General features: G+C 47.6%; 1 protein-coding gene and 1 long non-coding RNA gene across 3 annotated transcripts; both read left to right on the top strand.

Annotated features, from left to right (window-relative positions):
• Positions 1 to 14: 14 nt before the first annotated feature.
• On the top strand, positions 15 to 19867 carry LOC104003540 (uncharacterized). Its single transcript, XR_676172.2, has 3 exons — positions 15 to 186; positions 17980 to 18199; positions 19600 to 19867. It is a non-coding gene; the product is annotated as an uncharacterized LOC104003540 (long non-coding RNA).
• A 2031-nt stretch (positions 19868 to 21898) lies between these two features.
• FOXA2 (forkhead box A2) lies at positions 21899 to 26222 on the top strand. Of its 2 annotated transcripts, XM_016937548.3 has the most exons (3): positions 21899 to 22115; positions 23124 to 23193; positions 24232 to 26222. In XM_016937548.3, exons 2-3 carry the CDS (start codon positions 23125 to 23127, stop codon positions 25537 to 25539), a joined length of 1377 nt encoding a protein of 458 aa, XP_016793037.1. In that variant the 5' UTR covers positions 21899 to 22115; position 23124; the 3' UTR covers positions 25540 to 26222. The 2 variants fall into 2 exon arrangements, with proteins under 2 accessions (XP_016793037.1, XP_016793036.1); XM_016937547.4 differs by lacking the exon at positions 21899 to 22115 and having other exon boundaries at positions 22778 to 23193.
• Positions 26223 to 27962: the final 1740 nt, after the last annotated feature.

The raw sequence follows: 27962 nt of genomic DNA, 5'->3' as shown, positions 1-27962 counted from the left end.
GAAAGAAATCCTGAATGAAGAAACAGGGGGATATACTGCCGTCTTAAACCAACCCAAATGCCTCTGCCGCAGTCGCAGTTATTTAGGGTGGAGAAGCGGGCTCTGGCAACTAGAGAAGGTGGCCGCAGCATGGGGACACCCGAATTGAGGAGCTGTTTGGGCAATAAGCTGATTTAGAGAATTAAGGTAAGTCAATCAAATGTGACTGTGTTCCAGCTACATCGACTTTTATCAAAAGTATTCAGCACTTGTGGAAGCTATTCTGAGAGTTTAGTCACATCTACTGCAGACAGCTAGAAAGGTGATTTTACTACGAATTTGGATGCCAAAAAATATAATCTCGATATTCAAAACCCATTTTTTGATTTCCGTGAAGTGCTACCTGGCAGGTTTGGTTGCAAATCATTTTGCAAATGCAAATCCCATTCTCAAAAGTTTCAGGAGTTTTTCTTGTTAGTAGTCCTCATAATTGTTGCAATCCTGGTATAGATATTTTTAGAATAAAAAAATAAAGAAGCCTCCTGGACTTTCAGAATGGAGACATTATGCTAATTGGAGATGGGAGGTTTTATTTGACAATGGTTTGAAAGAAATTCACCAGCATTTATGAAGTCTGCTGGGCTATGAGGTCTTTGAAAGGTACAAACATAGTAAAAGGCAATTTTTTTTCTGCCAATAAGATTAGACTTTGCTAACATTTTAGCTAACCTAACTAAAGCCTTACTGGGAAAGGCCACACGTGGATGCCTTTCAGGGATCACATAACTGGAAGTCCAGAGGTAGGGAAGATTTTGAGTTTTTGATACTGGGGCCCAGTAAGAACGTCAAGGCCTCTGGATTCTGTTTTTCTCGTCTTCTTTCTGTGTGGTCAGCATCATGCAGGGTTGCAAATGGATCCCAGCAGCTCTCATGATTACAAGTTTCTTCCACCACCTTCAGGAAAGGAGAGCAGAGATGACTTTTCAGAAGAGTACTGCAGCTCTTTTTCTAATACCTGCAGCCTGTGTGGCTTACATGGCATAAAGAGTTCACTCTTGAGTTTATACCTGTGGCCAGGGGATGAAGTTGAACCTATTAGTTCAAGACTGGGCCCAAGACAATTGCCAGCACCAGAAACTCCAGGCAAAGCCTTCTTCTTTAGCAGACATCTTCTTCCTCTTTAGGGCTGAGCTAGAAAATCCAAACCAGGACACCCATCCATTCCAGTGCCCAGAGGAAGAGCAGCAATTTGTAGCCACCAAAATCTTCATCAAGAGATTAGAATTTTAGCGTAAATCCAAGACAGCATGCTGGAGGCCCTGTTTGAACAGGCTAATGTGGAATAGATGGCTCCATCTCAAGGGGCTAGAACCAGATAGACACCACGTCCAAGGCCTTATCCCAGCCGGTCCTAGAGAGTCTTAGTTCTCGTTCTTCATAAAGGACATTCACCTCACGAGAGCCACATGACCCAAAGCATAATCTCTGTGCAGTGGAACTTCAGCCAGTGGGAGGACAAAATATTTGAGTGTAAATTAAGTTAGCCCAACACCACATCCCTTTGTGCCAATGCTGAGAGTAACCAGCAAGACAATTGTCATTCACTATTCTAGCTCTTCCACTGGCCCACTGATTTCCCACTAATAATAACACTCTCTTATCTTGATTCTCAAATGCTGCTATCTGGAACTGAGTTCTAGTATAAATACGCTAATGATGCTCATTCAGCAGAACCAATGAGGTTTGTCCTGGGCAGCCACAGAAAAGGCAGAGACCTCCAGCTTCTCACTCTCTCAAGCCTGGCAGGTAGCAGCACCATGAAGGGCACCAAACTGTGGGAAAGTATTTAATTTACCTAGAGATGAAAAGGAAGCTGCCAGGTCCCGAGCATCCTCTTTTCTCCGGCTCCTGGACGCCTCCTGTTCCTGCCCTCTTCTCAGTTGCCTTGCATCTGGATTACTGCAAAGTCCATCTCTTTTCCTATTTCTAGTGCACCCTCGCTCTACATTCTAGATGTTTCTAGCAGGTTAATCTACCACTTTAATCATGTGACTTCCCAGCTTTGAAAAATTCTGTTACTCGTCATTCCCTGTTAAAAAAGAAACAAGGATTTTGGGCCTGGCTTTCAAGGTCCAGCACAATATGGCCAGTCCCTGACCTCCCTGGCCATCTCTCACCCTCCCCTTATGATCTGTCCATATTCCCACCCTACTATCCAGTCACTATTTCCAGAACATGTCTACGTCTTTGCTCCATATTATTTCTCATGCATTCCTCCCAAATGGGATGTTTTCTGTCTCTCCCATCCAAACCTAGCTTAAATGCCACTTCACTGAGCCTCCTCTCTCAAAAGCAATTTGCTTGCCTCTCATCTAGCAACCCAAATCACCATGTGTTGGGTGAATTTATAGGTGTACATGTGAGGGAGCAGATCATGTGTGCCACAGCTCATCCACAGAAGGTCCCCAATAAATATTCATCATATGAGTGGGCAAGAATTTACAATTCTAAGTCATCTCTTATTAAATTACTGCTGAGTTCATCATTTCCTGTAAAAGGAACATTGACATGTATGTCTAATAGGTATATTACTCTCTGTATTCAATTGCTAGGGCTGCCATAACAAAGTACCATAGCCTGGGAGGCTTAAACAACAGAAATGTATTTTCTTACCATTCTGGAGGCCACAAGTCTGTGATCAAAGTGTGAGCAGGGTTGCTTTCTCCTGAAGCCTCTCTCCTTGGCTTGCAGATGGACATCTTACATGTTCTTCTCTCTGTGTGTGTCTGCATCCTAATATTAAATAGGCCCCATCCATTAAATGACCTCATTTAAACTTAGTTACCTCTTTGAAGGTCCTATCTATCTCCAAATACAGTCACCTTCTTGGGTACTGGGGGTTAGGACTTTAACATATAAATTTTAGGTGGACACAACTAAGCACATAACAGCATATATATTACATACAAAATGTATATACACATTCACACATAAACACGTTTGCCATTTTTCACACTAAATGTTAACAAGGTTGAATATAACAAAATAAAGAATAAGAAATCTAGACAATATATGGAAATATGTGTAACACAATGTTCAATCTTAAAAGATGATAAAATATCTCATTTACTGTCATGGTTATTAGGTAAAATGCATAGTATAAAGCATACGAATTAAACAGTTTTATTTTAGTGTGGTAAGATTTAGTTTTGTGTATTGATTAAATGGTACTATAGCAGGACTGACATTCCACACCACTGTTCCCGTGTGCCAAGAAAAAAATGACTTCTTTATTTCCTATAATTGGACTCAGCTTTGAAGTTCCTCCCATTTTTTTCCCTGTAATGACTGGGGGAAGCTGCGCAAGCTGGCTTGTGGAGAGAAACAGCCTCCTCTGTGTAAGCCGCATCAGTCAGCCTCTTAGGCTATCTATTCTAAAGCCACCTTCCACTATAGCTGTTTATCCTTCTTGTGCCTCTTCAAGGTGCCTCCAGGAAATGCTTATGTCCCTTCAGGTGTTAGGGGAGGCCTGGTCCCTATGCAGAGCTCCTGTATTTGTGGCTCCCAGGTAAAGAGCATCTCCCCTCCCCTGGTCGAGACAATATCCTCTGGTGCCATTGCAGAGTGCCGGTTCTGCCTGGTTCTTTGGGGACAACTATGTGAGTTCCTTTTGCTGAAGTGTCTGTTGAGCATGGGCCTGGATCAGGACTGTTGGGGGGAGAGTCCACACACATGGCTCCCTTTCACCTTAGGGGGACTGAGGATCCAACCCACAGCAGGCACGATGGCCTCATCCCTCAGGGACTGCACTCACCCCCACAACGCCCATAGCAATGCCCGGCTCTCTTCCTCACCATGGAGGAGGTGAAGAAGACAACACACAGTGTCAAAACCCCGCATCCCAAACCCATGCCCATCCTTGCCGTTGTAGAGCTGCCGTGTTGGGGTGTCGTGCTGGGGAGGGAAACAGGAGCATGTGTTCAAGTGTCTCTTGAGTCTCACAAAATACCTCCTAGGTGTTTCCCCACCCTCCCTCTTCCTGAGATCGGCCCTAAGGACAGCTAGCCTGGGCCCCAACTACTCCTCTCCTTCTTCCTCTGGCCCTCCTCTCAAAAATCAGGAAGATATTCCTATCTGCTTCTTGTTGCCTGCAGTGCTTTCACATGGCCTCCTGTAACCTCCCCTTGTCATGGCTCATGGAAAACCTCTAGGGTCTGAGTCTGTCAATCCTCATTCTGGATATGTAAGGGAGGATTTGGGAGTTTAAATTTTTTTTTCTCTTTCCCCAAAACCTGGTTTTAGGATTATTTCTCTGCTGTGGGCTCAAGAAGGAGAAAACTAAAGCTCAAAGTAGGTCAAAGGCATTTTGTTCTTAGCCTTAGACTCTCAAAGAGTGGCCCTTGGAATAGGAGATTAGCATCACCTGGGGGCTTGTAAAAAATGCTGACTCTCAGCTCTCCCCTCCTCACTCCAGACCTTCTGATTCAGAATGTGTAATAAGACCTTCGGGTGGCTCCTGGGCACTAATGCACGGATCTAGGAAAAACTCCTCAACCTGTCCCTCACGGATTCCCTTTCACTTTCACAGTGGATGGGTTGAAAGAGAATATGATTGATGAGGCGACAAAGGCACCGGTTCAATATTTTCAATAATAAAAATTTGCTCTCCTATTCATCATCAACAAATGTGTATCTCTGCAAGAACCAAACCCCTGGGAAGAACCAAACCCTTTCCATGCCCAGTAAGGTTTATGGTTTTTGAGATGAATTCTGAGACCTGTTCAGCATGTACTTCCCTATGTCCATGTCCCCCAAGCTGTGGGACAACCAAAGCCTGGCAAAGCTCCTACCCTCCACTGATCTCATGCCACCTTCACAGTCTCTGGACAACCGGATGTGTTCACTCTATCTTAAAAGGTTAAGCTTCTGAGGCTCAGTAAAATTAACCAATTGACTCAGAGTCACCCAGCTCCCAAGAGACAGAGCTGGGGCAAAGCTGGGTCATTTGAGTCTATGTCCAATGTCTTTCCCAAGCTGTTGAGAAGGAGAATGCCTAGAGTAAGCTTGTTTCTCTTTCTTTAGAAATAACCACTAAAAAAAAAAAAAAAAAAGTGCTTGCCTTGAGTTAGAAAAATTGGTCTTCTCTGTAACTCGGAATTTTCTGTGGGAGAATATGATTGCCCTCTAAGATATCAACTTAAAATATTAGGATTTTCCTTCATATAATGATGATGTTGATGACATAACAACTAGTTAAGGATCCAGTTTTACTGGAGGAAACATTAACCACCCTCAAAAGAAATACACCCTTGGCACCCTTTTCTCCTCCTGGAGTAGGCACCTGGCTGCACAGGTGAGTGCTTGGGAGTTTAAAGGCAAGGCCTGCAGCTGCCATGGATGACATCTGTTTCATGATCCTCCCTAAGGGAGCTTCTCAGGCACCACACAGCATGTGATGTAAGTCAGACCACTTCCAAATCAAGTGAAGATCCATCCAGCTACTCTACACCCTGCAATAGCCAACATACAGAGAAACCATATTGAGTGTTCTGGGTACTAATTAATATCTACAGCAGGCCCACTCTGAGTCACCATCATGTGCATTGCAGATCTAATCTCCATGATGCCTGGAGGAAGGAGAAAGCATGATCTTGTTTGAGGAAGATGAGGAAACTGAGGCCTAGGGAGGTTAAGTACCTGCCCAATGCTACTCAGCTCATAAGTGACAGAATCAGACTCAAATCAAGGTCTTGAGTCTAAAGGTCATGTTCTTTCCCACTACTATCCATCAATTTCTCTCTTCAACCAGTGAATACCATTGGTTTAGACCACCTGTTAGGCTGGATGAGAAGTCTCAGGGAGGAGCAATTACTAACAGAATCCTGAGGAAAAAGAATGCCTGGTAGGGGGCTGATAAGAGACCCTTGGGGATAGGGAAGCAGAGCTCCCCAGACATCAAAGGTAGTGACTAACAGAGAAGGTCCTGCCCACTGTGTTGACACAGTTGCAAGGAAAAGGTGGTGTTGATGAGTAAGACCAAGCTAAAGCAAAGCTGAGTATTTTTCCCAGCCCAGTCCCAGCTCCTTCTCACACAACCCTTTGAGAAACAGAGCTTTCAACGTGCAGGACTGGTGTGCCTTCACCTTTTCTTGTCAAATTTTAAGTAAACTCAACCATAACCCTTCCAGGTACTTGGGATATGCTGCAGTTTTAATAAAGACAGACCTTAGAACATTGTAATGTAGAATTTCCTACCAATCTGGTGGCCAAAGGTTTCCTTCCCAGGCCAGTTGCCTTCACATTTTTTCTCACAAGAAAATGTGGTGATCCATGCAATTTCCAGCTTAAAAGCAGGAAATTGGATCCCTCTGGGTTTTGGACTCCTAGGAAAGGGGGTGCTCCGTAATAAATTGTTTAAGGGAAGGAACCAACCTCACCACCTATCTCTCAACACCTGCACACACCACCTGTCCACCAGCTGGTGCAGCCTGCAAGCCATTCAACCTACCCTCTCTACCCTCCCAAGTCCAAGCAAGATGGAGGCCTCTACCCAGATGCCTTATGACTGGCTGCTGCTGAGCACTGGCATCCACTCAATGTCCCCAGAGAACACAGACCCCGCCACAGACATCAATGGTGGAGATGAATAGCAATTCCTCTGCGAAGACCCTTGAGAATTCATTATATGGGTTGTTCTGAACACTCCTTTAAACATGCAAATCCCTTCAGTACCGCTGTACTCGTGATGGAATAGAATATGAATCAAAGGCTCAGCTCTTTTTATGCTCAGATCATAAAGTCTGAAACATAACAGGTTTATGTGTGGGTTTTTTTTTTTTTTTCAACCAGAGGGCATAGTTAAGGCTTTACTTACTCAGTGCTGTCCGAAAGAAGCTTAGGAAAGGGGAAGTAGTATTTCAAATGTTATCTATTTTAAAAATTAAAATGATTAATGACTAGAACATAAAACTCTATTATAGAAAAAGCCATTGAGACTGATTAGAAATACAGAGAAGGTGGAATCTCCAGATAAATTCCAAAGAGTCTTGTGATGGATTTAAGGTCCCATTAGCCTCATGGGGATCAAATCAAAGGCTTTTGGTTAAAAGTAAATCTGAGACTCAGGCGTGAGAGTTCTTACAAGGACAGGAGAAATTCCACCAGTACTTTGTAGCAATGGCCCTGAAAACTGGAGGACTCTTCTCACACATGGTGGGAATTATCACAGTCCTGGTATTTTGCACAAAAGTGCTTCTGGTCAAATTATAAGTGCTTTCCTCTGTAGTCTATTTGAGCCCCCCAGGTATAGTCCCTTTTCTTGCTTCTGGTGTTCAGGGAAGAGCTAGATATCTAGCCTTTCCTTGAAGATTTTCCGTGATGGTAGTATCTTATCAGGAGTCCCTATTCACTGCAAGTGAATCACCACACCAGGAAACTCAAAGCAGGGAAATCACTTACCTTCTATTTAATAGGGAACACAGTTCACCATTACTCAATACTCTAGCTGACTCTTTCACCACTGAGCAATGGAAATGCATAGTTCTAGAAAATTTCTGTTCAAATTGGGCATTTCCATATGCCTCCTTCTAGTAATGATAATAATAATAAAATTAAATTAAATTTTAAAAAGCCTTGGCCAGGCACGATGGCTCATGCCTATAATCCCAGCACTTTGGGATGACAAAGCGGGCAGATCACCTGAGGTCAAAAGTTCGAGACTATCCTGGCCAACGTGGTGAGTGAAACTCCATCTCTACTAAAAATACAAAAATTGGGGGCCAGGTGCGATGGCTCATGCCTGTAATCCCATCACTTTGGGAGGCCAAGGTGGGCAGATCACCTGAGGTTGGGAGTTCGAGATCAGCCTGACCAACTTGGAGAAACCCTGTCTCTACTAAAAATACAAAAAAAAAAATTAACCGGGCATGGTGGCACATGTCTGTAATCCCAGCTACTCAGGAGGCTGAGGCAGAAGAATCCCTTGAACCCAGGAGTTGGAGGTTGTGGTGAGCCAAGCTCACGCTATTGTACTCCAGCCTGGGCAACAAGAGCGAAACTCTGTCTCAAAAAATAATAAATAAATAAATAAATAAATAACCAGGCATTGCGGCACACCTATAATCCCAGCTACACAAGAGGCTGAGGCAGGAGAATCATTTGAACCTGAGAGGTGGAGATTGCAGTGAGCCAAGATTGTGCCACTGCACTCAAGCCTAGGTGACAGAGAAAAACTCCTCCTCAAAAAAAAAAGAAGTATTGGGCTCAGTGAGCATCCTGAGGGAGGAAGAAGCGTTCTCCATTCTGCATTCAGCTGCTGACCCTCCAGGTGACACTGACCTCACTGTTCCTAAATGTTATCCCTAAAAAATGGGGCAGAAACATTTCTGAATGCTGAGATATCTTTCCAATACCTCATTGAATAGGCCCAGAGGTCGTTGGCAGAATATCACTTTTGGTGAATGCAGGTGACTCACCACCCACGACTGGAGTGCAGTGGTGTGATCTCGGCTCACTGCAAGCTCCACCTCCTGGGTTCATGCAATTCTCCTGCCTCAGCCTCCCAAGTAGCTGGGACTACAGGCGCCCGCCCCCACGACCAGCTAATTTTTTGTATTTTTAGTAGAGACGGGGTTTCTCAGTGTTAGCCAGGATGGTCTCGATCTCCTGACCTCGTGATCCACCCACCTCGGCCTCCCAAACTGCTGGGGTTACAGGTGTGAGCCACCACACCTGGCCAAGTTGATTCTATCTTAAATGAGTTGAAGGGGACTCATGGCCTCGCCATACTTGAGAATGCAGTTTGGGAGTTCAGGAAATGTGATTAATATTATATGTCTACTGGTCTCTCCCTTCAGCCATTCTTAAAGATATTATTCACATTTAAACCTCACAACAATTAAAACACATGTATCATTATCCTTGTTTGATGACTAAAGAGCTGAAGCTCTGCATGGATGAGGCCTCTAAGCTCTTGCCATTAGGAAATGGAGACACTAAAACTTAGACAATATCCAAGCCCCAAGTATATCCCACATGCCTACCTTCCACCTGCCACCATGTGCACCTTTGTGCTTCAGGATAATTTCTAGCAGCAGAACTCTATCCTACCCACAAAGGACTGGAAGTACCTGGAGAATTAAGACACCTGAGCAGCCATTGTCAGTCAGTGACTGACAGGAGTTGGTGCATAAATACCTCAGCTCCCCTACCCTTGCGAGGGACAACTCTGAGGCACATGTTCTACTCTGGCTCCCAGAGGTCCCAGCAGAGTTAAGCACCAGTGCCCACAGTAGTAACCTGCCTGATGGCAGGCCCCTGCCTGGCTGCCTTCCCTTTCCTCTCTCACCTCCTCACTCCCCTACCAGCATTTCCTGGCCAAATAACCTGCTTGCACTCAAATCTTTGCATCAGAGTGGATTTCTGGGAGAGCCAAAACTAAGACACAGAACTTTTGAGCCCAGGTTTTGTTTTCATTTTACCTGACACTTTCCTGTCTGTGTGGGTTTGGAGTTTTCTGGAGAAACCATCAGAGGCCTGATCTACCAGAGAGGTAGATCTCTCCTGCCAGAACTGAGCTGTCTCCACTGAGTGTGGAAACTGGAGGGGATGTTCCCACACCCATCCTCTCTATTGGGGTAGTGCTACAGCCTCCTGAGTGGTTGTCTCAGCTGGGCTCCAAAAAGGCAGCCTCTCAATTGGAGTTTAGCATGTGGTGTATTTACAGTCAGTGGGGCCAATTGGCAGGGGTTGGGGAGATGGAAAGAAGGCAGGAGTGAGCAGAGGGAGAATCTGGTCCCCAAAGCAGCCTTGGCCAACCGTATGGTGAGCCCCAGAGCTGGTATAGTTCTCAGAGTTATCTGAGTTTGGCCGAGATGGCCAGACCCTTGTAGACTCTCATCCAACAGGACTGGATTTGGGCCACCCTAGAAAAGACCATGACCTCAAGGGAAGTGCTCTCTGCAGTTGAGTTGACCCCTGAAAGGGCTGACAGCTGAAGGCAGCTTGTGGTCTGTACTCCCAGCAGCAGACCAACAAGCCCAGTGACACCTCAGTGTCTACTGAGTAGTGATCCTGGTTTCAATCTCACTTCCCTCCACCTTACTGAGAGAGGAGCTGTTGCAAACCCATCCTGGGCTTTTCTCTCCTGCTCAGAACACTCTGTGACTCTCCATTCCCAAGAGAAAAGTCCAAACCCCCTAGCCTGAAAGCTCCTCAGACCAATTCTTTCTTGTCTCCGAGCTGTTCTCGCTGCCCTTCCCAGGAAGCTCCTGCCCTAACACCCGCTGCCCAGTTGCTCCCCTGTCTTTGTGCTGGCATTGCCCCCCAACCCCAACTCCAGGAGCCCTGTGTCACTTTCGGCCTGGCAAACTTTCTTTTCCTCCAGTGTTTGGCTTAAATATCAGCCCCTCAGGCAAGAAGCAACCCTCCCTTCCAGCCAAGGAAGAGTGAATTGCTATTATCTCAGTGGTGCACAGTCTTGCTGCTGCAATAATGAATTTTGTTGTGTTCATACCTATTTCTGGTTTACTCCCAGCTGTGTGAACTCCTGGAGGACATTCATGCTGCCCCATGAGCTGCGATGTGAGCTTATGAAGCATACTAGGGATTTGGTGTTTGTCAAATGAATATTGGCTGAGCTTCTCTGGGAAATAAACAAACGTGCCTTTAAATAAGAGCTAAGGCCAACATTAGGTCACACCCCTGTCACAACTGTGGCTGCAATTAAAAAGGAGAGGGCCATCTGCTGTGGGGCTTTCAGCAAGCTTCTGCACCTGCAAGCTCTTCATCATAGACTGCTCTTGGGTGCTCAGAGCCACCTGGTATACTCTCATAGACAGCTTCACGTGCCTGGGATGTGTGAGACCCCTGCCCCCAGGAGGGCCCTTAAACCAATGATGGGTGCAGCCCTGAGCCTGACTCACACACCTGATTCCCCTTCAGGACCAGTCTGAAGCTCCTCTCTGCCGGGCATAGCCTGAAATGGCCCACACTGGGCTTCCCTGCCTTCCCCACTCCCTTACAGAACTCTCTGGGAAGCACACTGACTTGGTAATTCTCATGCACAGGAGTCCTCTCCTCAGGCTCTGCTTCTGGGGAACTCACCTGAGACACCAATAGTAATAGACTGACTAAAGAACTATGGAATATACACACTGCACTGCAGCTGAAAAGAAAAGATCATTCTATACGTGTGAACCTGGGAAGACCTTAAGTCATACTTTTGTGTGTAAAAGTAAGTTGAAATCTGATAAGTGAGCTAAAGTACTATTTAAGGAAAAGAAAATACTGAGTAATGCTATTGGAAAGTTAAGAAGTGCATTCTCCTTCTCAAAACCTACCTCTGTGCACTCCAGCGCTGGGTTCTGCACCCCCTGTCCAGTGACCAACCTGTCTTCTGTGTTTCCCAGCAATGAGCAAACCAGCTGCTGATCATGGGGACCTCTGCTCCCACTCGTCAACTAAGAAAGTCCCTTGGAAAATGGAGCAATATTTTTTATGAACTATGTAACTATGTTGGTGAGCTTAAAGAGTATGACTTTCTTGGTTACCTGCAATGAATCCAAGTGGCATGTGTTTAGCTGATGGGTGAAACTTGACAATGGTTCCATCCCCAGAGCAGGCCCCCAGGCTGGTCTGAAGCAGCTGGTATGGAAGAGGGTGTCAGACTGGCTCTGGTAACTGAGGGTCCTTCTAAAAAGATGGATGGAGGAGGCTTCTGCCAGATTCAGGTCACCTGGAGAACATCACTTGGAAGAAAGATGGCTTTACAGATGGGAGAGGAGGGGAAGTGCAGAGACTACTAAAGGAACAGAAAAGGAAATCAGAAAGTGGAATGGTGAACAGCATGTTACCGGGGAGGGTAATGGGGAGGTTGCAAAAACATTTGGAAGCTGCGGCTTCTAGGACCAAACGACCTCAGGAAGAGGGCAGAGAAAAAATGAAGGCAGTGTTAGCATGTAGTAAAGAGTTTAGAAAAAAAAATGGAAATATGGAAAAGTTGGGAGTTATTAACAGCAGTAAAAGTGAAATGCTGACTTTCACCTTCAAACGAAGGGAAAGCCATGGAATTGAAGACAAGGTCTGGCTCTTGGCTAGGGAGAGTCACAAGTGGGTAGAACATGTTTTCTAATTCTGGAGCAGTCTTTGGCCCAGAGCTCAGCACAGCTACTATATCATGTATAGAGATGAGAAATAATCTTTTCAAATGTGTGGTGTCATTTTGAGCAAATGTGTTTATTTTTTTAAGAGGGTTGTTTTAAGTAAGAGTTGAGAGGACAAATTATAAAACATAGTATAATGCATCTCTCTGTGTAAAATGTTGAGAACTTTCTCAGCTCTAATGCTGAGAAGCTGCAGAGGATACAGGAGAGAAAAAAAAAAAAAAACATTGATTAAATGTTCTCAATATGCCAGACCCTGGGCTAAGCCATCACCATGAGCCTCCACTCATGTCATCCTTACCTAGTCTGAAGAGGTGGCTTCTGCTATTATCCCCCTTTTCCAGATGAGAAAACTGAAGCTTCCTTGCAAGGAGAGCTAATGGACCCTCAGCTCCCAGTGTATACGGTCACTTAGGCTTTCTAGATGAGAACCCATAGTAAGGAATGCATTTTCCATCCTGATGCAGACACACACATTTATAACAGAAACAGAGGTTTTCCAAGACTCTGTTTACTATGTGAGATGCACTGAGAACTTCTATTCCATTATTTTATTTTCCAGTACTTGTAATGAAGTAAATTGCTGTCACACACATTAATGGGTCACGAATGGAAGTTTGAAAAGCTTCCGTCTAGGATTTGTTATTATCTAATTCTATCTCTTCAAAACCAGTGCTCACAGGTAAACTGGGTTATTAAGTGCAAGTAACGTAGAATCTGTGCTCTATTCTCCCATCCACCCATCCATCCACTCACACATCTACCCATCCATCCATTCAATAAACATTGATTATCACACAGACTTATAGCCCAGATTCCTCATTACAGGAACTGATGCTATCTCATCAACTCTCTGCTCTCAAAATGGAAAAACTCAAATCATCAAACAAGGCAAAAAAGTCAGTAAATGGCAGATATACATCCTAAAAACATCCACTGAGAAATTATAGATGCTTCCAGAGCTAACATCTTTGTGCATCTCCCTATCTCTCCACCCCCAGAAAAAGAAACTCTTCCTTCAGACAACCAATCACAAAGACAAAGAAACATGCAAAGCATGATAAGTGAAAACAATCACCATAATGTTCCAAGATGTTGGTATTAGAGGCATCACCAGGCATAAAAAATGAAAACTGAAACCACGCATGCCCAAAGTGTGCTTGCATTTCTTGCTTCTGAATTTGTTGTGAGTCCTGCTAACCATGACCACAGGCTGTTTAAAAGTACACCATTTGCCTTATTTAATTTTCTTCTGAAGTCATAAATATTAATTAAGTGAAGCCACATAGAGCCTGCATTTCAATCCTTTCACTTCCTGAGGACCATAAGCAATTAAGAGCCACAGCAATTTAAGTACTAGCTGGTTCTTTAGGTCTGCCCCGTGACAACCACTTTTTTTTAAAATTAAGTCAGATTTATTAAGTCTTAGTGGTTTCTTTTTCCTACCTAACTTCTCCTGGCCTGTGGGTGTTCCGAATTTAATTTTTCCTCTTATAAATAGGAACTATTTTCCTGCAGGGGAGGGGGCCTGGTCATTTTCTCTAAAAGACGATGCAGAAAAGCGTCTGTTTTGATTAATAAGAACCAGAAATATTATGTGCAGCATGTCAGCTAGCTGGTGGCCAAGACCACACTTATCAGTGTTTGTTTAGAATTATTTTATGACAAAAGCAAAAGAGATTATTGTCCAATGTAAGGAAGATATAAAGTAAAATGTGGAAATCCTCTCACAATCCTCCTAAGTCCCACGCTCTAGGTGTATCATTATTAATAGTTTGATGTGTAAACTTCAATCCTTTTCCATGCAGTGACAGAATCAGGGTTTATTTTTATAAAAATTAAATCAAATTACTCATATCCTGCAACTATTTAGCTCTTCATTATAAAATCATCATACTTTTTATATTATTTCATAGAGATATCACTGCTTATAATAGCTAGACGATACTATGTATTAAAGTTGGGTTATTGTTTATTTAACTATATTTCACTAGCAATAAGATCTTGGGTATATTGTAGATAAACTGCGCACACACACACATTAAATACATACACATATATGCATACACACACGTACAAATGCACACTATTCCAATAACCTGGAAACTTTACCTCTGAGTATTTTCTTTTCTCCCAGGTTTCTGATAACTTCTCCATCTAACTAAAGGAATGCCTTTTGGGAAAAAAAAGAAAATTATAAAATGAAAACAGGTCAAGATTTGGGTCAGAGGGCCTAGATTGTGATCAGAAGGGTTGGGTGAGCCATCAATGTCCCTCACCCCAGTTTTCCCAAAAACAAAGTGAGCTCCCTTACGTAAAAGGCTTGCATGAATCATCAAGTCTGAAGAAAATATTAGCCTCTACCCTGACTTCTCTCTAGTCTTTGAGCGCTCAGTCATTTGGAGGAGGGTAGGTAAAGGAAACTCTTGGGTAATGTACATGAAGAAAGAATTCTGTATTTCTAAATTTAATATGTTAAGAGGGAGAAAAGAATGAAAGAAAACAGGTGAGTAGAGATAAAACAGTCTCTTTTCACTTTCTACTTAACTATGAGAATGGGGGTAGTGAGTGTCAGATCAGAGCTCCCACCCCAAGAGACTCTGACCCATGTTTCTCAACATTAGCATCTACTTAGCAGTTTATTTTGAAGAATTAGGAGAATGAATTTGCCAGATTTCACACTTAAACGGCATATCTAAACTCCTAAACTTTTGAAAGGTATAGACTTATTCATGTAGACTCCTCCGGAGAATATTATGTGTCACTTACATCATAATTTTTCATATAACATAGTATAATTCATTCCCAGGCAGCATCACATATTCCAACCTTCTAGACTAACAGAGGCAACCTATGGGGTGATTTAGTAGCCAGGTGTGAAAGGGACAACTGAAAAATAAGTTTGCGTGTTATATCCGGTTCCATCCAGAAATCTCAAAGCAGCTTAGTATAATTTTTCACCAGTTTTATTATCCCCAATCCACATTGCCTTAAAAGGACACATTGATTAATTCTTGGTCTAAATTTTTTAGTGTTTCTACATTAATTATTTATGTGCCTTTACAAATATGGTAGGAATTTTTTAAATTTGCCCACAGAAAGAAATATTTTCCGTCTCTTTTAGCAGTTCATATGTGAAGGAAAGGAACCTTTCCAGAATGAATGCTTCATTTAAATTCCCCCAAAGGGAAAAATTATCTTATCACTAATTATGAATGTAAATTGCAAATTAAATAAGCATTAAGGGAATGGCCTAATTTGAAAAATTCTTCTCATCTTTGAGACACAAATTTTAATTTCTGAGCATTTTCTGTTATATATGTCGGGAAAAAATTGAGTGGTGCACTAAGGAGAACAGTTGTATTTCTTAACAAAGGGGGTAATTGTGAAGTCTATGGGTTCAGTTTTAATTTTTCCTAATAATGTTATTTTCTCATGCATGGGTAGGCAATGCCAACTCAATGTCAGTCCAAATTTTGTGGAGGAAATTTCCCATTTCCAGTTGCCATCACAAGAGACTCAGGTCTTTTCCAGGAGGACCATGAAAATCTCATTTGAAACTCAATAAGCAGGAATTTCTTCCTCACTTTCCCTTCTTTTTGATCTTTCTATTTTGTTTCTTAAATGCATATTGGGATCAAGGAAGAGGTTCAGGGGATGCTTGGGAGAGGTCGGTCCTATCCCTTTTTTCTTTTGAGTGGGAAGCCCTGCATAGCCTTCAGGGCCAGCCCAGCCCCAGAGGTGGGCAACTGGACACGATCAGTCTGTGTTCTCTGGGGCCTCTTCCTTAAGGAGAAAATTTAAAAGAGTCTTGGTGAGTGTTTGCTGATGCAGTGAGGTTGCAGCTGACACTACTCAGTCTGGCTTTTATATATATATATACTTTTAAAATGATGTTTCCACATTGTGAGCTGATAATTGCCACAGGTCCCCTTTCCTACCCTGTCAACCAGGGAGGTCCCTGTCTCCGGAAAACACAGCATAGGAGGGGGAGTGTGGGGTGAGCTAACAATGCACCACAGGGGACATGGGGGGTGGGCAGCTCTGCTTTGCGGGAGGACCACTACATTGCTTGGGCTGCACAGACAAGTTCTGACTTCTGTGGGCTGGGGACCATGAACTGTGGCTGTGAGAAGAGTTGGTGTGGCTCAGAGCAGCTGAGAGGGGAAGGACGTAGATGCGCTAGGGAACCTGCAGAAGCTGAAAAGGAAGCTGTACTTCTCATTTTATCAAGTCATATATCACCACCCAGCTAGGGACAGACTACAGGATCCATGAGAGAAACAGGTCTTTAAAGCTGTGCTATTCCACCTGTGGTCAGTGGACCAGACTGACAGCATCAGCATCCCTTGGAAGCTTGTTAGGAATGCAAAACTCAAGCCCCTCCCTGCGGAATCAGAATCTGCATTTTAACAAGATCACCAAGGGATTCCTATGCACATAAGGGTGTGAGGGGCCATCCCAGTCCTAGTTCATTCGCCCAGTCCTAGTGGGTCACTGTTGCTGTCATATGGTACCCCTCCCTGAAGCTCTCCTTTTTGCAGAGAACTCCACAATCCTTCCTCTGGAATTACTCTTGGGAGTAAAATTAACAAAGAGCTAAATAATGCAAATGCATGCATTACAAAGCATTAGGAGCTATGTTTGACACAGGACGAGGCTCCCAAGCAGCACCCACCGCGTGCAGCAGTACCTCTGGCCACCTTCATCCTTCTTTCTCCTGGAAGCTAGAAACCCCTAGTTATCCCTTTGATAGGAAACTGATATTGTAGAGGAATTGCCAATGGCGACAGGAGAGAATTGGGCTACCGCAGGGCTGCTTGTCTACATGACAGCTGAGCCCTTGTTTTTTCTATTGATTCTGGGTCAAACCAGGCTCTCCGCCTTGGGTTTTAGCCCATCTCTGCCCGCAGCTAGACTATTTTAGAATGGTGAAATGTATAATTTTCCCTTTGGAATAGGATTTCAGCACTTGGAAATTCTAAGGTCATGATTGGAAGAAGGCTTAAAAGTAAAGAGGCTGGGACCTGTGGCAGAAAAAGGGAGAAAAGGTGGAAGTAAAAGAGGAAAACAGACTTAGTTTCTAGAAGCCCATGGCTTTGCCTATTTGTCCACCATCTGGAATATAGTAAGTGCTCATTAAATATTTGCTGAATGAATCCAAAACATATAAACTCCCCATCCTTGTCATTGCTTAATATTAGAGCAAGTTATATATAGCTCTTTTTGTTGATTCAGAGCCTGTGTACCATTTGAGATGGAAACGAGAAGCAAACAACTGCTTCCTAAGCATCAGCCAGGAAACCCAGGACTTAGTGGTTTCTTTCTGATCTCCATGTCTCTCGTATGCTGCATTGTTTCATACTTGTTGAAAGTGCATTTGTTTATCCAACTAAGTAATCAGCAGCTCATAGGCCTAATGGTATCCTAAGAAAGAATGCCTGGGTTTGGATTCTCCAGGTAGTCTATGACTGACGCCCCATGACTCTTGTCCTTCATGAAGCTTACTGCTTGCCTGTTTGGCAGGAATAACTGAGATTTCTCCCAAGAATAACATCCAAATGTATGAAATAGCTCCCAGGGCCACAAATGTAGATGCATCTAATTTAAGCATCCCTCAAAGAGAAGTTTATTCTCACTCACGTTGGCATGTTGTTATTGCTACTAAAACTTGTCATTTTTTATTTTTATCTCTTCCACTTATTTTAATTACCTGCTATAATAGTCCCACATACCAGAAATGTGCTAAAAACACAAGAATGGTGAACAGGATGTCAAATATATACCAGAAATATTTGTCCCTGGCCCAGAATGGGCAGAGCACTGGCTTTCTTCACAGACCTACACAGATGGGAGTGGAATCCTCAACTGCTCAATCCATCCACTGAGAAATCCCATAAAAGATGGACAATCCATAACTGAAACCCAACCTTCGGCACAACGATCAAATTCTACATGCATAAAGCAAGAGATCTGTGTGCCAGAACCATCTTAAAGGCACCCCACCCGGAGGACAGAGTCTGTCTCCTTCCCCTAAACAATATGCAGAAACCACCCTGGTAAGTCAATACCTGTGGTTGACATGAATATTTATTCTCTTCCTCTCTCAACTCAGGGAAAATCACAGTTCATCCCCTGATACCAGTAAGACAAAATAATAAGGGCTTGTTTTTCAGAACTCAAACCTGTCGTCAGTTTGTATGGTGGCTTCTCTGATCTCCTTTCAAGGATGAGAACTGAGTGAATATTTGCACAAGTTATTTTGCCAAAGTTTCCTTAACATCAGATCCAATATCCTTATTACATATTTCACCATAAAATAGTAAAAGAGAATGTAATAATAAAGTAGTGATATAAAATGATACCACCCATATTTCTAAAAACATAGATTGAAGATATAATTCTACCACCCAAACATAATCAAGGTTACTAACATCGTATTTATTTAATTCATTTTATTTTCTCATTTTAAAAATGTATGTTTCATCTTTTCCTGTGGATCTTGCGGTGGAGAGATAAATTGCACGCAGGTGCACACAGTATTAAACTTAAAATGTTGCATCTTGCCTCCCCCTTTATCAGCATTTTCCTGAGCCTTTGCTGAAGGCTGCAACATGCTGAATTTTTTATTCTTTTACATAAATACCCTCTGATAAGGTGTTCTTAGCTAATGACCTTTTCAATTGCCCTCTCCGTAAACAACTGGTCTTTTGACCATCCAAGAACTTTGAAAGCCAACATAAGTGTTTGAAGGTGTGCTCAGTGCCAAGTAGACAAATTTTGATGGTCTAATTTTTTTTTTTTTTTTTTTTGAGATGGAGTTTTGCTCTTGTTGCCCAGGCTGGAGTGCAATGGTGCGATCTCAGCTTACTGCAACCTCTGCCTCCCGGGTTCAAGCGATTCTCCTGCCTCAGCCCCCGAAGTAGCTGGGATTATAGGCATGGGCCACCACATCCTGTTAATTTCGTATTTTTAATAAAGATGGGTTTTCACCATGTTCGTCAGGCTGGTCTTGAACTCCTGATCTAAGGTGATCCGCCCGCCCCAGCCTCCCAAAGTGCTGGGATTACAGGCATGAGCCATTGCGCCTGGCTGATTTTTCAGTACATTTCAGAAATAATAACCCACCCAAAGAAAGTGAAATGTTGATTATAATCTTTGACACACGATATGCCTTTTCTTCATTGAGACTTGAGATTCATCCAGAGAATGAATAAGGGGTGTTTGGACATCTGCTTTTTTACCAATTAAAAAGTTTATAAGAAAGTAAAAATGCATACTTTCCCAAGACTGTGCTGTCACTTTTCCATCCCCTCTGCCTTCATCTTGCCTACATATCTGCCTTATGTTGCCCTAAACACGTTGGGGAACTTTGAGCAAGGCCTTGCCTGGGTATTTATTCTCTGAAAGGTTTTAGGAATTGGAGTATTAATGGGACTTTTATTGTTTTTCTCCTTAGGTATTTCATGGGTTCTCACTTAGGAAAATTGAGTTCTGTTCAATGATGCCCCTTCTGCACTGGTTGGTTTCATGTGACAAAGAGAGCTCTAGGGAGGACTTTTGCTAGGGGAACGCAGGATTGTTCCAGCAAGATGAAGGCCTAGGAGACCTGGATGGCCTGGGTGTTTTCTTCCCAGGGAGAGCAGAGGAGGCCTGGATTTGAACTCGAGTCTTATGACTTTGCCATTGAGGCAACATCCAAAATAAAAATAGCATGCTAACCCCAAGCACAGTCCTCAGTTATAAAGCAGCTTTATTATAGAAGCCGGCGGTGACCTAACAAAATGGAAAGGGAAGGGCTCTGTAGGTCTCGGCCCTACATGAGGGTAGACTAAAGAGGGATTGGGAGAAACATCTGCAGCCCGAGGTCCCCGCGAACTTTTTCCTGGAGAGAAACTCCGGGAGCAATCTTCAGCATTCAAGCCTGAGCCAGAACTCTGGATAACCCTTTAGAAATCAGAGCTCCGGGAAGGAGGAGCTCCAAAGACCGCTGAGCTGGAAGGGAACGCGAACCCCAGGCTGTCTGAACGTCCCTGCTTCCTTCGCAGCCCGTTGGTGTCCCGCTCCCAGCTACCTAAAGCTAACCGTAGACCCCGCTCGCATTCCCATGGGGCAGGCGTGCCGGGAGGGTGCCGGAGCGGCTGCTCCGAGACTCTAGGCGGCGTCATCCAGCCCTACCCTACCGGAGCTCCCAGAACCTCGCCAGGGTGCAGGAGGCCGTTTTGGGTTCGCGCAGAACTTAGGGGTTGGGGCTCCAAAAAGGCCGAGTCCCCCCGAAGGCGTTTTCGGAGAGACTGGGAGAGCGGGGGAGAAGGTGCTCGGGTGCCGGAGCTGCGGGGTTGGGATCGCGGGGGTAAATGAGGACTCGGGTCGGTCCCGCGGGCCTGGCGGCCGACAGGGGGCGCCCTGTCACTGTGGAAGCCCCCGCCGAGCGCTCTCTGGTGTCCCTGACCCCGGCCACCAATAGTGCTGGGGTGGAGGTTGGGGCTTGCAAAGTCCGCTCCTTGGAAGTGTAGCGCCCCCTACTCCTGCGGCCCTCCAGCTCGCTCCTTCTGTTCCTGGAATAATTTCTGGGACCAAATTTCCAACCAGGAGCAAAATAGAAAGGGAAGTGGGCACCCACATAAGCTCACAAACACTCTCATACAGCACACGCACAGACTAGGTCAACCATAACATTCTTTTGAGTTTTGGGGGTGGGGTGGGTGTGTGTGTGCGTGTGTGTCTGCCCTGGCCTGCGGAGAAAGCTTTGAAAAATTGCTCATTCTTTGAGTTCCAATGCGTACTCCTCTTTCCCTGCCCTCGGTGGAGTGATGAAGTTGCTCCCATCCACGCGCTAGGTGGGACCCCGTGGGAAATGCTGGGGATCTAACCCCTCTGACTCCGCTGCGCACACCTCCACGTTCACTACGTAGCCGTACACACCATCAAGCCCCTTCCCTGGCGCACCGGGCTGGCCTGCCCCTCGTGGGAGCCTTCAGCACTCTGGGGACCGATGGGCACGGCTTCCGCGGAGATACAGACCTTGAATTTGTGGGAGAATCCCGCTCTGGCGCTCACTCGGCGGGCTTATTAATGCCCTCTTTATGAAGTGTCCAAACCATCTGCATTTCAGCAGCAAAAGATGCTGCCGGCGGCTTCCTTCTGTGTCCCAAACCGTGCAGACCTGAGAGTCCTGGGGTTAGGGAAGTGGTTCCCCTGTGCCTACTGCTCCCTCCTCGCTTGCCTTCCAGCCTCACCCTTACTCAAGCTTCAATGCGAAGCTCCGTGTCTGCCATCTCGCCTGTCTTCTGCCACCATCGCCCCCAATTTTGGACAGGTGGGCTGGATGCCCACTAGTTCCTATGCATTCTCTGTGTCTGAGGGGGTGGGTACAGGGCTGGATCCCCAAGGTCCAGCCAGGTTTTCAGAACTAAGAAAGAGCCTCCACATCCAAACACCTGCAATATCCCCCCACTCCAAATCTGGGCTCACAGGCTAACCCAGAACAGAAGACAATTTTTGAACCCAAGAGCTGCTGGGGAAATAAAAGTATACGATTGCTGGAGTTTCTAATTTCTATTAAGCAGTCCCTCTGGAAGACAGAGAGGACAGAGACGCTCTTGAAGTCAACTCCATATGCCCCATCATTGATTCCTGGATTCTTCTCTCCTCACCCCTCCCTCCCCACCTCCTGCCCTGTTTGTTTTAGTTACGAAATGCTGTGGGCACCTCGGTTGTGACTGAAAAGTAACCTTGAAACACGCCGGCCTGAATATCAGAGACAAATCTCAGCCTCCCAAACGTCGGCCGCTGCTAGAGGGGCTGCTTGCGCCAGGCGCCGGCCGCCCCACTGCGGGTCCCTGGCGGCCGGTGTCTGAGGAGTCGGAGAGCCGAGGCGGCCAGACCGTGTGCCCCGCGCTTCTCCCGAGGCCGTTCCGGGTCTGAACTGTAACAGGGAGGGGCCTCGCAGGAGCAGCAGCGGGCGAGTTAAAGGTGTGTACGTAGTTTTTCTAAATAGGACAGCGCTTTGCAAATTGGCTGTCATGGACTTGCTGTTTTGACAGAGAATGAGCACTGAGAGCGAAGAAACCCGGCATAAATAAATCCGGCTTTCATAGGGATCTGCCGGGCACTGAGGCCGGACGCGCCCTCCGACAGGCGCACCGGGCGCCCGGCGCGATGGGACGGGGCGGGGGCTGGAGGCCGGAGCCTCCCCAGAGGGTGGTTTCCTCCCAGGTCCCTCCTTCCTCAGGGGACTCGCCGTGGACCCGGGAGGAAAGGGGGCTCGACCAGGGATCCCGCGTGCCCGATCGCCCGCCCAGCCCGCTCCACTGGCCCGCCCAGGAGTGCGGGGCGCCGCGGCGGTGGGGCGGACGGCAGGCGCTAAGGGGCAGGTGCGGAGCGCCGGCTGCGGCTACCTCTCACCTAGGTGTGAGCTGATTATTCAAATGGGCTGCCCCGGGTCTGGGGATTGGAGGCCCGCGCCAGCGCGCCGCGCTATATCACCAGCCTCCCACGTCACTGCGGCACTTGTCCGCTCCGCGGTCCACACCTCCTCCTCCTCCTCCTCCTCCTCCTCCTCCTCCTCCTCCACCGCCTCCTCCTCCTCCTTCCTCCTCCTCCTCCTCCCCACCCCCCCCACCAGCCCCCGCGCCGCGCGCTTCCCGCCGCCTCGGGGCAGCTCGGCACTGCCAACCTCAGCCGCCACCCGGCAGCCCGTGAGCGCGGCGGCGGCGGACGCTCCCTACCGCGGGGCGCTGGCCTGGGCCTCCTCCGCTCCTCGCCCCCCCCCCCCCACCTCCCGCCCACTTCCAACTACCGCCTCCGGCCTGCCCAGGGAGAGAGAGGGAGTGGAGCCCAGGGAGAGGGAGCGCGAGAGAGGGAGGGAGGAGGGGACGGTGCTTTGGCTGACTTTTTTTAAAAGAGGGTGGGGGTGGGGGGTGATTGCTGGTCGTTTGTTGTGGCTGTTAAATTTTAAACTGCCATGCACTCGGCTTCCAGTATGCTGGGAGCGGTGAAGATGGAAGGGCACGAGCCGTCCGACTGGAGCAGCTACTATGCAGAGCCCGAGGTAAGCGCTCGTCTTTTCCAGGGGGAAGTGGAGCGGCGGCGCTCGCTCCTTCCCCAACCTCAGGACCGCTTCCCTCGCTGGCACCCCCCCACCCCGCCCCACAACCCCAGCCTTTCTGGGCAGCCGCCTTTTCCGCCCTCCTTGGAATCAAATGGGTCTCTTTTTTATACGACACACTGTTAGCCTTGAGATAATATTAACTTTGTGATCAAATATTGACTTGCGGCGCCTCCAAATCCTCTTCGTGGCCGAGCCACGCACTATCCTAACAGAGTTATGTTTGGCAGCGCGCGGCTGGGGAGGGGTGGGAGGTCGGCCGGCGAGGGGGTGGGGAGCTGAGGAGGAGAAGATGGGTAGGAGTTGGGGGCTGAAGTGGAGGCAGAGTCAAAGACTAGTGGACAAAGAGAAAGAAAGTTTGTGCCTGCAAAGCTCAGCCGCGTGTGGTTCAGGTCTCGGTTCTTTCCCTATTGCCCCGTTCAGTGCCTCCAGCCGCCCCCGCACTCCGCACAGGCACTGCCTTGCAGTTTCCCTGGGACAAGGGAGGGGGTCCCTGGAGGGAGACGGGACAGAGGGGGCCCGGGACAGTCTTCGCTGGAGGCAGCCCGAGGCGCCCCGCGCGTTGTCCCGCAGGTTGCTTGCTGCGACCGGAGGTGGCGTCCGGGGACTTCGGGCCTCGGGCGCCAGCTCAGTATGCTGGTGGGAGAGTTTGGGGAGACTCCGGGGTAGGGGAATGTATTTTGGGTGCTGGCTTGGGAGTACTCCATGGGACCCCTGTTCTAGAATCTGGGCGAGGTGGAGAAGGGCTAGGAACGGGCCACATGCCCAAGCAGCAATCCGCTCGCCACCTTCCCAAGGGCGATCGATCATGACTCTCCCTGAATGAAACAGACTCGGAGTCCGGAGACTGGGCCATCGGGGACGAAAGGGCTCCCCGGAGGCCTCCCCGGACGCGGAGGCCTGGGCGGTGGGTGGGAGGTCTGGGCACCCTCCAGCCGCGGTGCTAACGCTGTCGCCTCCCTCCCGGGGCTCTGTCCGCAGGGCTACTCCTCCGTGAGCAACATGAACGCCGGCCTGGGGATGAACGGCATGAACACGTACATGAGCATGTCGGCGGCCGCCATGGGCAGCGGCTCGGGCAACATGAGCGCGGGCTCCATGAACATGTCGTCGTACGTGGGCGCTGGCATGAGCCCGTCCCTGGCGGGGATGTCCCCCGGCGCGGGCGCCATGGCGGGCATGGGCGGCTCGGCCGGGGCGGCCGGCGTGGCGGGCATGGGGCCGCACTTGAGTCCCAGCCTGAGCCCGCTCGGGGGGCAGGCGGCCGGGGCCATGGGCGGCCTGGCCCCCTACGCCAACATGAACTCCATGAGCCCCATGTACGGGCAGGCGGGCCTGAGCCGCGCCCGCGACCCCAAGACCTACAGGCGCAGCTACACGCACGCAAAGCCGCCCTACTCGTACATCTCGCTCATCACCATGGCCATCCAGCAGAGCCCCAACAAGATGCTGACGCTGAGCGAGATCTACCAGTGGATCATGGACCTCTTCCCCTTCTACCGGCAGAACCAGCAGCGCTGGCAGAACTCCATCCGCCACTCGCTCTCCTTCAACGACTGTTTCCTGAAGGTGCCCCGCTCGCCCGACAAGCCCGGCAAGGGCTCCTTCTGGACCCTGCACCCTGACTCGGGCAACATGTTCGAGAACGGCTGCTACCTGCGCCGCCAGAAGCGCTTCAAGTGCGAGAAGCAGCTGGCGCTGAAGGAGGCCGCAGGCGCCGCCGGCAGCGGCAAGAAGGCGGCCGCCGGGGCCCAGGCCTCACAGGCTCAACTCGGGGAGGCCGCCGGGCCGGCCTCCGAGACTCCGGTGGGCACCGAGTCGCCTCACTCAAGCGCCTCCCCGTGCCAGGAGCACAAGCGAGTGGGCCTGGGAGAGCTGAAGGGGACGCCGGCTGCGGCGCTGAGCCCCCCAGAGCCGGCGCCCTCTCCCGGGCAGCAGCAGCAGCAGGCCGCGGCCCACCTGCTGGGCCCGCCCCACCACCCGGGCCTGCCGCCTGAGGCCCACCTGAAGCCGGAACACCACTACGCCTTCAACCACCCGTTCTCCATCAACAACCTCATGTCCTCGGAGCAGCAGCACCACCACAGCCACCACCACCACCAGCCCCACAAAATGGACCTCAAGGCCTACGAACAGGTGATGCACTACCCCGGCTACGGTTCCCCCATGCCTGGCAGCTTGGCCATGGGCCCGGTCACGAACAAAACGGGCCTGGACGCCTCGCCCCTGGCCGCAGATACCTCCTACTACCAGGGGGTGTACTCCCGGCCCATTATGAACTCCTCTTAAGAAGACGACGGCTTCAGGCCCGGCTAACTCTGGCACCCCGGATCGAGAATAAGTGAGAGAGCAAGTGGGGGTCGAGACTTTGGGGAGACGGTGTTGCAGAGACGCAAGGGAGAAGAAATCCATAACACCCCCACCCCAACACCCCCAAGACAGCAGTCTCCCTTCACCCGCTGCAGCCCTTCCGTCCCAAACAGAGGACCACACAGATACCCCACGTTCTATATAAGGAGGAAAACGGGAAAGAATATAAAGTTAAAAAAAAAAAAAAGCCTCCGGTTTCCACTACTGTGTAGACTCCTGCTTCTTCAAGCACCTGCAGATTCTGATTTTTTTGTTGTTGTTGTTCTCCTCCATTGCTGTTGTTGCAGGGAAGTCTTACTTAAAAAAAAAAAAAACTTTTGTGAGTGACTCGGTGTAAAACCATGTAGTTTTAACAGAACCAGAGGGTTGTACTATTGTTTAAAAACAGGAAAAAAAATAATGTAAGGGTCTGTTGTAAATGACCAAGAAAAAGAAAAAAAAAAGCATTCCCAATCTTGACACGGTGAAATCCAGGTCTCGGGTCTGATTAATTTATGGTTTCTGCGTGCTTTATTTATGGCTTATAAATGTGTATTCTGGCTGCAAGGGCCAGAGTTCCACAAATCTATATTAAAGTGTTATACCCGGTTTTATCCCTTGAATCTTTTCTTCCAGATTTTTCTTTTCTTTACTTGGCTTACAAAATATACAGGCTTGGAAATTATTTCAAGAAGGAGGGAGGGATACCCTGTCTGGTTGCAGGTTGTATTTTATTTTGGCCCAGGGAGTGTTGCTGTTTTCCCAACATTTTATTAATAAAATTTTCAGACATACCAAAATTGAATGAATTTTACAGTAGGCACACAGGGACCTGCTCCCAAGATTCTGCAATTAACATTTCATTATATTTGCTTTATCACATACTTGTCCATCTATCTTCATCTCCACTGGTCAATCCATCTTATTTCTCTAAATCCACTTCAAATTTGCAGATACCAGTACACATCCCCCTAAACACTAAAGCAAGCACATTATTAAATGGAACTCATACGGTTTATGGTTACTTTTTGAATTTGGGGGTTAACTTTACACACAATGAAATACACAGATCCCAGGAAGACCATTCCAGCAGGTTTATTTTTAAAGCCAGTAGAAGATCACTCTCCACATATCACAATTTTCCACCTTGGCTGTTTGAATGTGCCCTGTTGTTGTGGTCTCTTGGGCCCCACAGCTTGCTTCTCTTGGGGGAAGCCTCGATTTCACATGTTTTTGCTGTACTTCTGATCTTGGGCCTCCCTTCAGGTCAATGAGCCTGGATCAAACTTGCAAATTTGTGGTGCAGCACTTTGCCTGTTCACCACTGTGAACAGTGGTGGAATTGGGACTCTGCCTGGATCTTCCAGCCTCCTCTGTACACAGGGTGCCACCCTTTCCCACCCTTCTCCCTGGAGCAGGTATTGTGCACAACCATGGCAGACCTTGCTAACCCAGAAAGACCTTGCTAACCCAGAAATGGCGAGACACTTGGTGTAGGGAAACATTTAGAAGATCTTCTCCTGGAATTGGTTTGAAAGGGTAAGTCAGGGTAACAATCCAAGTCTGTTTTTTAAAAATAGGGTATATTTGGGAGTGAGGAGGAGGTAAGGGGTGTCTGGCCAATGGACAATGACAGTAGTGAAGATGCCACTGTCGGCAAATTTGCTCCCCATCTCCCTCCAAAACTCAAGGCTCTTGCAAATCTTCTTGTAAGTTAGGTGAGGTTGGCAATCCAGGTTTGCAGGGCCCAGGGGTTATGCAGGTATTTTGTGAGCCTTCAAGGACTCTAAAAGTGTAACGAAAAATCCCAGAGTGAATTCTTATACACCATGCTGCCTCTCCCCCCAGACGACCTCGCTGGCCTAAAAGGACGGCCAACGGCAGTGAAAACCAAGGCCGAGAGCGCAAAGGGGAGTCTGGTGTTGGTTTTGCCCAGGACATCTGCTGGCTGGGCGAGGGCAGGATCAGTGTCGTCGCGGGTCAGGCAGACTTGGGAGCCACTCCCGCGCGCAGTGGCTTGCGGTAGGTAAAAACGCTCCGAAAGCCTGGAGGCTAGGACTTTTTGCCTCAGGTTTCTAAGCTCAGGCTCCTTTTTTCAAGATTAGATCTTTGGGCTTCTTGACCATCCTAACCTGGAGTGTTCCAGCTATGCCCCAGACCTGGAGACTGTCTTTGAGTGCTACCTTGCTGGGGTCTCTGCCACACCATCCCCCACCCCGCGGCCTTCCCCAACAAGCCTGGCCTTCCCACGCGCTTGAGGGGGGTTTGGCATCGCCTCCGCCTCCCACCCGCCACTGCCCCCCTCCCGCCACCAAATCCCTTTCTTAACATGCCACATTGTCCCGAAGAACACAAGGAAGAGA

This window comes from Pan troglodytes, chromosome 21, assembly GCF_028858775.2.
Source record: "Pan troglodytes isolate AG18354 chromosome 21, NHGRI_mPanTro3-v2.0_pri, whole genome shotgun sequence".
In the NCBI taxonomy this organism is placed as follows: Eukaryota; Metazoa; Chordata; class Mammalia; order Primates; family Hominidae; genus Pan; species Pan troglodytes.
Note: the sequence above shows the minus strand (reverse complement) of the source record. Positions and strands in the feature narration are given on the sequence as shown.